We start from the raw sequence: 12,747 nt of genomic DNA on the forward strand, positions 1-12,747 counted from the left end.
ACTGGCCCTAAGATTTGCATTTAAGCCTTTTCAAGCAACAATTAATTTAGGGGCATTGAAGTCGAAAGAACATGTACTGGAGCAGAGGGGGATCTTACACAGCCCTTTGTTCTTGGAGAACATCTGAGGGCAAAAGAAACACCATGTAAGAGATGGAAATCTAAATCAAATCCAGTCATTAGTAATAACCTTCTAATTTGCTTCTTAAAATATTTTTCCCTTTCTTCTCGTGCATTTCAATGAAAAGACCCTTTGTAGAGCTACTAGGTAGGCAATATGATTTTACTTTTTTTCCTTCCCCAAGAGGGAGAAGGATTTAAAAGATGAAACAAAATCCCTTTTGCTGGTATGTGTAAGTGCATCTAATGAATCAGGGCTTTTAATTTATTCTAAAAACATTCTTATGTCTGTGTGTGGCTGCCAGTTCAACTTGCTTACTTGAATATTCTGCTCCTTCAGATCTGTGTGGTGCATGCAGGCTTGCAGTTGTGGTGTATTTAAGTAAAAAAATTCACAAATGAAGATTACTATGGGGTTTTTGCACTTGTATTTTACAATAGACGAAAACTTTGTACTAGAACACAACAGTGGGAAGCAGATGAGCTGGCTGTGGTGCGATAGTGAGTGTGCACTCTGTCACCTAAAGCCCCTTCCTTACTAAGTTTTACTGTCTTTGAGGGCATAATGTAAAATACACCTTGACTGGCGAAAGGGAGACTTCAAAACTGGAAATAGCAATGAAGTGTGGGATGTTTCCACTGACTCTTCAGTTGGAGAGTATCTGGGTGTAAATCTAACCGCTGTGTTTGGTCCTGGTAGGTCCGGTCAAGGCGAAGCCGACTAACGACAGTTCTGGCCTGTTGAAACTCTAAAGATAGTTACGGGTTTAGTTTAATGGTGTTGATTGACGCCCACGTACTTGAGATACAGAATTTGTTCCAAACCTCAAGCTGTGAGTTGCTATTCAAGAAATGAGTCGGTGTTTTGCCATTGATGCAAACTACTGCAGTGTTTGACTGGAAGTGAATAGTTTTATCTAGTTCAAGGTACAAATTGTTCCAAAAGTACTTACTTGTAGTTGAAACAGCAAATTCTACTTTTATTTTGTTTAATCATCTAAGTCTTTTGTATTTTGCTATCTATTTCCTGCCTTCATGAGATGCTATTTAATGCCAGTTTTATGTTGATTTTAGAATGGTTATTTTAGGCTTATCTTTTCATGTTTGTTTCTTTGAAAGTAGCATAAGGCAGCGCTTTCCTGTTTGTTTTGGGGGAAGAGAGGCTCAGTAGCTACTCAACAGGAAAGTACTAGTGCCCTTACATCATTCTTTCTGCTCTATATGAAATTTGGCAGTGATTTTGGTTACACATTCCAGCTGTTATTGCGCTCTGATCGGATTACATCCACTATGGTTATTTTTTCAAAGGCACGAAAAGGGTAGAGAGAAATCTCTTAAATGATTATGGGCTGTGGGAAAGTGTGTGTGGTGTTTAATGGAAATTCATTATGCTAGCTAATCATTTAGACTTTTTAAAAATTGAAAATTTGTCCTCTAAACAAAAGAAAAGTATCTCCCAGTAAACCCAACAACAACAGAATGTTGCTTGGTTGTCTTTCCTCCTCATATGAAAAAACTTTTTCAAGCCAAAAAAATAGCTATTGATAAAAAAATGATTGTCATTTTTATTTAAATATAGTGGGCAGTCTGGAATGTTTTATGTTAATAATGTCACAGTGAATGTGAGGTCAGAATTATGTTTTGGGTCTGTTTAAGTAGCTTTTGCCAGCTTCCATACAGATTAAGAACGGTTCTGCAGTTCATGTTCCAGATATCTTGAATGCTTTAACCTTGATTTTTTCAGTCTTTCCTGCAGAAGTTAAAATTGTGTTGTCTTGTCTTTATAATAAGAGGAATGTGAGAAAATCAACTACGCATTTTTTTTCAGTCACAGCTGAATTTGCTAATTGCCATAATTGAGAGTTTAAGGTGAAACTGGTGTAAAAGACAACAGCACTAGTCCTGCTGCTGGGTGCTTTGTAGTTCAAATAATGATTTGTATTTTAAATATTTGTCAAAAGGAGCTTTAGTAGAGTCGTTTACTAACTAATCTTTGCTTTGTTTTTTAAGGTGTTTCCTGAATTCTCACTATGTCTGATGGGGACTATGATTACCTCATAAAATTCTTAGCACTTGGTGATTCTGGAGTAGGAAAGACCAGCCTTCTCTACCAATATACGGATGGCAAATTTAATTCCAAATTTATCACAACAGTGGGCATTGACTTTCGGGAAAAGAGAGTGGTGAGTTTTCACAAACCGTGTGCTACTTTAAAATGGTATCTGTCTTGGTGATGGCTAGAATCTATTTTTCAAAAAATCTAACCTCTCGATCCTTATGTTGAGCGTGAAAGCAATAGTTATCGTGTACTTCATCTTGTAATAAGGAAACGGCCTCGTTTTACCTGGTTATTTTTGTCGTTGTTGTGGGTTGTTCCTCCCATCTCCCCAAAAGCTCATCAACCACGTTTTACTGCTCAGCAAGCATTGAGTGTCTCTGCTCTGTGAGTTGTACACGTAGTACTTGGAGTAGTTTTATTCTTGAACTCTCTTCACGAGGAAGGATTAGGCTGTAGTAACAATATGAACTGAAAAAGACTGCAATGCTGATTTAAAGAGTATTTTAAAATGTGAATGAAAGCATGAATACATGGAGCTGATGTGGCTTCCTGAGCAGTTACCACAACCCGAGAAGAATTGTGAAAAATAAAGTAGTGGGGTTTTTAACCCCTGAATTGTTATTAAACTAGGCAAACATACTTTCGATATGAAGCTGAGCACTGCATTATGATAAACCAGTTTGATTCTGGTTCTTACTGCACTGAGAAATTGGGCTGGCAGAAGTTTGGTTTTTATTTCATTCTTATGTAGAAGTATTAAGTGACTTTCAGTGCAGTCTGATAATTTCCCAAGTGTCCAGAACTCTGGATGGTGTAATGGGCATTGTGCGGATTGGCTTTTGATGGATGACATGCAGCACAGTAGTGGAAGGAGTAAATATCTTCATGAAATGCAAAACTGGTCTCTTGAATAAGTTAGTATTCCTTCTGTGGGAGAGTAAACGTAGTGAGTTTTCTTGATTGGCATATTTGATAACTTGGGATAAGATCTAAGTTTCACAACCTGAACCATGTAATCTATAGATTCAGCAAGTCTGAGTCGCTGAAGATATGTTTATAACTCTGACAGTCTTAGGTATAACGACAGTTGAAGGTAAAGATGCCCACCTAACAGGTAGTGTTGTAAACAATAAATGGATCTATTTTCATCTGATCCTTCCAAAGCTAATAAATGCCCTTGTTTATATTTTCATGCTGAGTAAACTCTTCAGCTTTTATTATCACCATCCAGTTTCTCCTTTTCAAGCTGTGATACACGAAGATCTGCCCTTAGCTCTTTTTCAGCAATCATTTGGCAGAAGAGATTCGCTATCTTAGAGTATATTCTGTCTGTTAATGAGGTTTTGTTAGTGGTACAAATGTATTGCCAGATTGCATGATCTGATTGTTGGTTTCTTATAATTACGTTTTCATTTGAACATGATACAAGATAGTAGCCAAAAAACCCTATCGCAATACTAAAACGAAGCTTGCCTAATGGCTGCTCCAAATATCTGTTTGGATCCTTGGTCTGTTGCAGACTGGTTTTCCAGTTTCATTTTACCCTGATTTTTAAATAATTGATTAGATGCAAAACTAAAATGCAACTTGTATTATTTTTGTCCTATAAAGCAGAAGAATTGAGTTGTAGTTGGGATCTTTGCATCACCAGTGCTAGTTTTGCTCCATTTAATGACTTTTAAGTGTCAGTTACTTAGTGTTTTATAGAAGCTGGAATGCTAATACTGTCTTACAAATTACCTTGTACAGGTTTATAGACCCAACGGGCCAGATGGCGTTGGAGGCAGAGGACAGAGGATACATCTTCAGCTCTGGGATACTGCAGGGCAGGAACGGTATGTTCCATCTCCCCACCTAGCATGTAAGGCAGTTGTCATCAAGCTAGATGCAAATGGAACCAAGCACATGGATTCTCTTCATTGATTCTTACATTTTAATTGTACGACGCGATGGGGAAGTGTGCTTACTTTAACAGTGATGGAAAGTTTCCTATTAATACTATTCCTATTAGTAACTGTTTAATTGTTGGTTTTGTCTGTTGGAAACTTTTAGATTTAATTTTTTTTCTTTTTGGCTAATGCATATAGGTGTTTTTTAGAACTTTTCTTTTTTCAGTTTTCCTTAAATTTCTATAAGTACGTTGAGGTCCTGGGGAAAGTCAGACAGGTGAAATCACTTCAAAGGATTCTTTCCTGTCTATCAGAAGACCAGCATCCTAGTGGTTTATAGTCTTAAAATCAAGAACTGATGTGTATAGGGGACAAATTCCTATTCAAAGTTTGAGTTTCATTCTTATCTTAATTTCTGAGTGTTAGTCAAGTCTTGCTTTATAGCAGACTTTATCTTAAGCTCTCACGCTCAAGTGAAACGTCTCCTTGAGTTCCTTAGACCTTGATTAAGCTTTAGTAATGTTAGCAATTCTTGTTATCCAGTCCCTACAGCAGCAAAACAATTAGGATGAATATTTCATTCTAGTTAATTCAGTCTTAAGTTACCTCAGTTTTACGACTGTGTGCAATTATATTTTCAAAGTAACTTGTCAGATGAGCTAACTAATTTCACTTTGCTGGTTTAGGTTTCGTAGCTTGACGACAGCTTTCTTCAGAGATGCCATGGGGTTTCTTCTACTCTTTGATCTGACAAATGAGCAAAGTTTTCTGAATGTCAGGAACTGGATAAGTATGGCGTTCCTTTTAATTTTAATTTTTCCTTTCTTTCCACAGGCAGGGAAGGGGCTATGTTTGTAAATATGGTGTCTCGCTGAGAAATAGAACTGACAAGACTGGTTTTATAACTTTCTTGGTAAAAGAAAGCAAATGTTGCATTCATAATTGTAGTAGCTGCTAGTGGTGGCTTCTAGCGCTTACCTGAAATTCAGCTTTGCCTTCTGGACTTAAATCTTAGCCTATATAAAAGCAAGCTGAGAAAATATATCCCTGACTTCAGTGATATTCAGTAATTTTAAGTGTGTCGAAAGCCTATGCAAAACTCTGTTTTGACTTACCTGAAGCTTTGTCAGCAACGCTTAATGGAAGGCAGATATTACTAGGCTGGTTTATGTAGCCAGTGGAGTTCCCAAACTGCATCATCCATCAGGAGGGGGGAATATATCCTTTCTTGGCAGCTCACTGAAGATGCTTGGTGAGCATAACTCCTTAAGCCACAAATACACAGCTTCTGGGCTAACTTTGTCAGGATTCTGCTCCCCTGGCTTGTTCCCTGGCTTTATTAATGATTACACGGTAGTGGATGTCCAGGTGTTCTCTGACTCAGTGCAATAGCAGAAGTCCTGGGAGATAACAGAGAGCATACTTAATTTCTGTCTTGCCAAGAGTTGTTTTCCTGAAGGACTTGGTGTCCCCTGAAGCGTGGTAGTGTTCTTAGTGAGCTTTATGTGTGACAGTAGGTTGTGACCCCTATTTGTGTTGTTGCTGTTAGGTCAGCTACAGATGCATGCGTATTGTGAAAACCCTGACATCGTATTATGTGGAAACAAGAGCGATCTGGAAGACCAAAGAGTGGTGAAAGAAGAAGAGGCTAAGGAACTTGCAGAAAAATATGGGTATGTAACTTCCTTCTAGTTATTGCTGTGTGTACAGCAGAATGAAATGTTTTCTGCAATGCCTTTTCTGTATACTGAAAGGCTATTGTGAGAATAAGTGTTTTTTGAATGCTTAACTGCCTGGTATGGTATCTTTATTTCTGTCAAAAATTAATGTTTTCTGCATTACCTAAAATTTTGTAGTATTGCAATAATGTTGCACTGGAGAAAAACATAGAAAAAACAGGTATCTTGCTCTTTTGGAATTCACTTTGTATTTGGTGAGGTGATATGTGTCACCTCAGATTTTGGGGAAAACAAAAATAATACCAGGCACTGATATCCTCATTTCCAAGCTGAGTTGTTTTACAAAAGTTTGTTGTACAGTAGCTGCTGTCTGTAGTGTGGCCACAGAAACATGTGGCTTCAGTGCCTTTGAGAGCCTTGTGACCTCTTCACCAGGGTTTGGAGAGTCTGCTTGCAGAGTGCTGAGTTCCCACAGAAGAAAATTCTGTCTCAGTTCCCCAATTCTCTGCCCCCTCTCCATTCAATCTTCTCTCAACTGTTCAGGCAATTCTGTTAGGACTGTACCTTAGATGTACTCTTAGTGAATTAGCCTCAAAGGGGTCAACTGTGTTTTCTTGCAGGCGTCTGCGCTCCCACAGGCTCCCAGGGAGTCTGAAAACTAAGATCAGGAGGAAGACGGGAGCCTTGCCCTTCCCTACAGGCATAGGTCACATGTCCCTAAAGGAACTATATGAAATCTTTGTTCTGACTAGATACTAATTATTCCCATAGTACTGTTATAATCCCTTAACTCTTCTGTGGATCACGCATCTGGATCAGATTTGCATTTCAGTGTGGATCAGAAGGGCACTTTTGAAGCAAACCTTCTGTTTTGATTCACATAATGGAGCAGCTTTCTAGCATGTGAACTGGATTCCTCCTCAGTTGAAAACTGAACTAGATGATGTGCTCCGACCAGTAATGTGCATTCGTTCTGGAGGAATGGATAGCAGCTGGTCCAAAATAAAGCCCACAAAACACGCAGAGTGTGAACACTAAGTCCTCAGTGCTAACTGCTTTGTTCTGCACGTCTAGTCCTGTCGTGCAGTGCTGTTTCCTATCACATAGTCACAAATCAGCTTTCTTTGACCTTGAAGAATCATTGGAGGCAAATTGGAAGCAATCCGAGACAAACGGGTTTAGATATTACCTTCTTGCTTTTCCCTTCTCCTGTGAAAATGTTTCTTTGATGTCCATGTCACACAGACAACAGCAAGTGCACGTGGTACCTTAACCAGCTGCTTGTGAAGCAGCAAAACCTTTTAAACAGCAGTAGATGTCACGTGGCCTTTCCTTAAAGATTTGAAAGTGATCTCGTTGCATGTGACTTCTGGAAACAATTTATCTTTGAGGCTGCAAATTCCAGCTTTATTTACGAGTAGAGAGCGAAAAGTCAGAGCTATCGGCCCTGTCCAATCTATGGGCAGTTACAAAGTTCTCTGCCCTGTAGTTTGCAGTGATGAAGTATTGTGTGAAATATTAACATTATTATGAATATAAACTGTGTGAAGCAAGCTTGTGGTTTTTGTCTTCTACAGAATACCGTATTTTGAAACCAGTGCAGCTACTGGGAATAATGTAAGCAAAGCCATTGAAACTCTGCTTGACCTCATCATGAAGCGCATGGAACGGTGTGTGGATAAATCCTGGATCCCAGAGGGGGTAGTACGCTCCAACGGGCACAGCTCTACAGAACAGCTGAATGAGGAGCAAGAAAGAAGCAAATGCAGCTGTTAACTCAGTTACAATTAAGTTTAATGTATGTGGTAAAGTATAGTACAGTTGCAGCTTAACTGTTTAACTTATGGACAAATCCCATTGTGCAGTCACTTAATGAGTGATATTAATTCTTAAAACAATTTGTTGGGGTTTTTTTCCCTCTCAAACAACATTGGCCTTTGCTTGCAAGGTATGCAGTTTACTAACGATGGGCCAGGTTTAAATTGGTGTAGCAGTGGATATTCTAATTCTCTGCTTTGGAGCAAAGGAGAGGAATTTTCATTACCAAATTCAGAAACAATTCTCTGCATGGGCAGTGAGAAAGGGTAGGCTTCTGAATTAAAGGAGTTTTAGTTACCTTTTGAAGGCTCTATTAACTACACAAACTAGGCACTTAGATTAGATATTGTGACAGCTCTTAGTCTCTACTAACAGCAAGCTTGCCAGCGTGCTTCTTGGTTTTGAACATTTGATCGCTTCATCAGTCGATAACAATCGTAAAGCTTAAATCAAAATCCTGTTTTCCACAAAAGCCTTCCAGTAGCTTTTCCTTGCTCTCTAAAACCATCAGCCTTCAGTGATGAAAACTGAAAGACAGCTATTCTGTATAATATTAATAAAATAGAAGCACAGGCTTGTGTATGTGCAACAATTTGGGTATGTCTTGAAATTGAACATGCAGACTACAACTGTACTATATGAAATGTATCCAGCACAGCATATCAGACCTCCTGACATAATTTGAACTTCTAGAACATGCTTATACATGTATTTATATGTCAGTGGCATAACTGTACATTTGTTTGTTATGTTTCTTTTAATTTACCACTCATATTTTAACAGGAATGTAGGGCAACGTAGATGAGCCAGTGCTTTGCACTGAATTTGTTTTACCAAACACAGATTTGGAATGTTTTTTTCAAATTTGGATTGAAAAATGAATGATGATTGTCTTCGGGTGAGATGCAGCTAAGATACCAGCTCTGTCTAGATCAGTATTGCTATAAATTTATAATGCTTATTTTATTCTGCCAACCTTTGTGTCCTGCACATCTATTCATTTATGGCTTGTAGATTTCCTTTAGGTTGTATTTAAAAAAGAATAGACTTGCTTTTCTTTTTTTTTCCTGCTACAGATCACATAAATGTCAGTTTTGGTTTCAGTGGATCATGTTGCTCTTCAATAATTTTTATTTATTCCTAGAACCTAAGGAACACTCAGTATTTTTTGGGTCTTTTTTCAGGACTGATTTATAAGATGTGCCTACCAAACTGTTTTCTACCCTGGCAAAGGTTGTATAACTGTAAAGTATTGCCAATTAAAGTCATAACATGCCAAACCGAGTCTTGTTACAGACTTTCCACAGCAGTTTGTTTACAAAACTCCAAAGCTATTACTTCTTTAGAAATTATGTATTTATTTATTTAAATATCCTAATTACTGCAATTTCAGGCAATCATTGATACCAGTTGTGAACATGAATTGCAGCATAATGAATTTTTTGAAGGACCAACAATGTTTCTAGAATAGGAGATAAAAATAAATATTTTATGTAGCCTCTGGTTATATTAATAATACAAGAACAAGTGTTAAAACTTGATTCTTAAAATATTTTACAAAGTAATGCATTGTTCTTTAACAAACACAACATGTAAATACTAGATTTTTATCACAGCCTACACAGATTATTTTAAAAGTGCAATATAATTTGACTGCTCTGGGACTAGGAAAGAGATTAAAGAAATTTATATTGAATAAATATAGGGTTTTGGTTTGGTTTTTTTTTTTCCTATTCTACAATACCAAGATTCTAAAACTCACGTGGACCGGAATTACTGTAGTTTAACTGGGCGTGCCTTTTGAAGTTACCATCATGTTCCTGAGCAGTAGAGTATGAAACTCTGCTGTAGGACACGATGCATTTCAATGTACTTCAGTGTCTGAATTTCCTTTAATGTAACCCTTTGTTTTTCCGATCGGGTTGCAGTGGAACTTTGTCATGCATTAACTCTAATGGGAGTTTTTGTGCTTATAGCTCCATCCAATTCCTGAAAACAATAAGGGTTATTGCAGCCAACTACTGAGCTAGGTGACTACTGAAATGGGGTGAAAATATTTCCTTTTGAATACTTATGTTTAGATTGGATATTAAATACTGGAACTGTCATATTTTTGTCATGCATATTATATGTAACTATTTACTGTAAAAAAAGAATCTACATAAAATTGCTTTACTGTCAACCTTTGAAACGTGCCATAAGATTTATGTTTGAACTGTTCTGTGACAGAACTTTTGTTCCTTTTTGAACTCTCATGCGAAATCACAGTAAATGGTTTTTGACAGTGAATAGCTGTATTCTCACTAGTCACTGGTTTTTGAAAAACAAACACACACAGAAAAAAGAATTCTCATGTGATGAGAAACTGTTATTTCAAGAAAAGTTGTTTCTATACAGTGTCAGGAGAAAATGTCGATCTGTGATGGAACAAGGTTTTGGAAGGGATTTCCATTATGACGCTTTGTCCCAGAATTTCTTATTAATGTAGAATAGTTAAAACATTCCTGATCTGAACCTCGTCAGCATCTGTTGAACTGAATTGTAACATTTCCTGTTGTCTTAGTTCAAAATCAGTCTGTGTTCTTGCTGTGGTGGTCTGTGTCAAAAATCAGACAAATGAGCTGTTTTTCAGCTGGATATCTAATTCTGTCTGTGAATAACTTTTACTGCAGTAGAAGTACATATTCTTTTTTGATAATTAGGTTGGATTCTGGCTCTAGAAACTTTCAATCTATATTGCGTTTTAGATCAGGAATAAGCACTTCAAATCCACTACATAATGGCTTGTACTTTAAGAGGAGATTAGTGCCTTGGTATGAAAAAGAGGGGGAAGGGAATCCAACTGAAAATGCTTGTAGTATCGCTGTGCGCTTGCATCCCATCTGTCTGCTGGAGGCGTTGGTGACAGTCTGTAATCCACAGGGTTTGAATTGTAGAAGCCACCAAAGACTTCACAATACGGTACTCTGCCAGGAAAAAGCTGTCTTCAATGAAATAAATACAGCCCACGGGGTAAAAATACCACATGGGCAGGAAACTCCAAGTAATCAAACTGAAAATGAAGGCTTGTGATTGTATATGCCAAACCACAGCAGCCCTAAACCTAAGAAAACTTGTTTGCGATTTGGTTTCCCCTTTAGCTGTAAACTTGGTGTCTTCAGAGCTTCCCTTTGTAAAATTGCTTCATGTGTGTTTGTCTGCTAATCCCTCGTACCAGCTGGGTTGCCATCTCCTGTCACAGCCTCAGAACCTTCCCTCCAGCAAGCAGCATGAGACTAACCCCCATCCTGTACAGTCCTGTCTTGCTCTCTGTCTTTGAGTCAGTTTGGAGCTGCTGTTCTTCAGGCTGCGAGTACCAGTCACAGGCTCTCGCCTGCATCTCCTGCAATAGGATGTGGCTGAGCTCTGCTTATCAGAAAGATGGGAGACAAGCTCTGTGCTGATAAGGTTAGTGACTCTACTGTGCTAAAGCAAGTTTTTTTCATCCTTCCATCTTTCTTAATATAGCCCCAAGCTGACTGCCTGTTTTGTTGTTTTAGAAAGCAGAAAGCAAAAGTGCCCTAAAGGCCATGTGCAATTCAACACATACGGCTTTTTCACCAAATCTTCAGGTAGTTCATTTATTTAAAATGGGAAAGTGGGAATTGCGGTGGTAAGGCCTTACGGGGTGAGGAAGATGTCACCCTCCGACCTGGGACGGCATCCTAAGGTTGAAGATCGGAAGGGAGACTGTCCAATTCCAAACAATTCAGGTCCTAGCATTTAGGTCCTTTCTCAATAAACAAGTAGCTCTGTAGGAGAGGGGACAGAAGGAGTAATAGTTTCCATAGAGTAATGTGTGCAGAGCCACAGTGCGTCAAATTTGGCTTTAAAAATTAATTCCCTGGTAGGAGACTTAGATCTTACAAACAAAGAAAGTGCTTTGCCTGCATTCTAGAATTAAATCAACTGTAGACTTAAAAATCTATCTGTGGCTCCATTTCCTTAGGTTACTGTCTCTATCGTTATGTTAATACTGAGCCATTTCAGCTTTATTCATTTTCCACACTTTAAACAAAATTTACCATTTTGGAGAGAGCCAGAGGGGATCAAATACAAGCCCATCACAAAATCTTTTCATTTGTATTTCATTTCCATACTAAGGATATGAATGTATTCCAGAGAAGTAAAGCCTGTTTGTCTTTTTTGGTGTATTACTGCTTTTGTAGATACTCCTTTCATCCTTTCCCCCCAAGTAACCTGTTTGTGTGATGATTTAGAAATTGTTGGCTCCCATCAGCCAATAAAGGGCTGGATGGGGCTTTGAGCAGCCTGGTCTGGGGGGAGGTGTCCCTGCCCCTGGCAGGGGGGTTGGAACTGGATGGGCTTTAAGGTCCCTTCCAGCCCAAACCATTCTATGATTCTATAATCTTTTATGCTGTGCCAGATCTCATTCTACCCATGTTCAACAACTGTCTCTTAATTTTATCATTCTTGGATTTCTTCAGTTTCTCAAGCTTTGTGAAATCGCTTTTTATCGTCATTTTGGAATATCCTGCATAGTTGGTGATTCTGTGATTCCAGGACCCCACAATTCTATTATCCTGTGATTCCAGGATCCCATGATTCTATGATTCCACGATCCCAGGATTCTCTGATTCTGGGACCCCACAATTCTATTATTCTATGATTCCAGGATGCCACGATTCTCTGATTCCAGGACTCCACAATTCTATTATTCTATGATTCCATGACCCCATGATTCTATTATTCCACAATTCCAGGACCCCACAATTCTATTATTCCAGGATCCCACGATTCTCTGATTCCGGGACCCCAGAATTCTCTGATTCCATGATTCCAGGACCCCAGAATTCTCTGATTCCACGACCCCACGATTCTATGATCCTATCATTCCACGACCCTATCATTCCACGACCCCACGATTCCAGGTTTTCCTGGTTCTGACTCGGAGCCCCGCCCCGCAGCGCCCACAGCGCCCGCAGTTCCCGCCTCGGCCCGCGGGGGGCGCTGCCCGCAGTTCCCGGCTCAGCCCGCGGGGGGCGCTGCCTGCAGGTTCCGCCTCGGCCCGCAGGGGGGCGCTGCCCGCAGTTCCCAGCTCAGCCCACACGGGGGCGCTGCCCGCAGTTCCCGCCTCGGCCCGCAGGGGGGCGCTGCCCGCAGTTTCCGCCTCGGCCCGCGCG

General features: G+C 39.3%; 1 protein-coding gene across 4 annotated transcripts in view; it reads left to right on the top strand.

Moving 5' to 3' along the window:
* The window catches only part of RAB27A (RAB27A, member RAS oncogene family), a 30,562-nt gene extending 20,816 nt beyond the window's left edge, over positions 1–9,746 (top strand). For 3 of the 4 annotated variants that reach the window (XM_069867117.1, XM_069867116.1, XM_069867119.1), the window contains 5 exons: positions 2,130–2,302; positions 3,928–4,013; positions 4,754–4,857; positions 5,617–5,740; positions 7,324–9,746. In XM_069867117.1, the coding sequence (XP_069723218.1) occupies positions 2,150–2,302; positions 3,928–4,013; positions 4,754–4,857; positions 5,617–5,740; positions 7,324–7,522 (666 nt within the window). In that variant the 5' untranslated portion in view covers positions 2,130–2,149 and the 3' untranslated portion in view covers positions 7,523–9,746. Of the gene's footprint in view, positions 1–229; positions 268–2,129; positions 2,303–3,927; positions 4,014–4,753; positions 4,858–5,616; positions 5,741–7,323 lie in introns of those variants that run through there. The other variant, XM_069867118.1, reaches the window with a different exon arrangement.
* The last annotated feature ends 3,001 nt before the right edge of the window (positions 9,747–12,747 follow it).

This window comes from Phaenicophaeus curvirostris, chromosome 12 (genome assembly GCF_032191515.1).
Source record: "Phaenicophaeus curvirostris isolate KB17595 chromosome 12, BPBGC_Pcur_1.0, whole genome shotgun sequence".
Taxonomy (NCBI): Eukaryota; Metazoa; Chordata; class Aves; order Cuculiformes; family Cuculidae; genus Phaenicophaeus; species Phaenicophaeus curvirostris.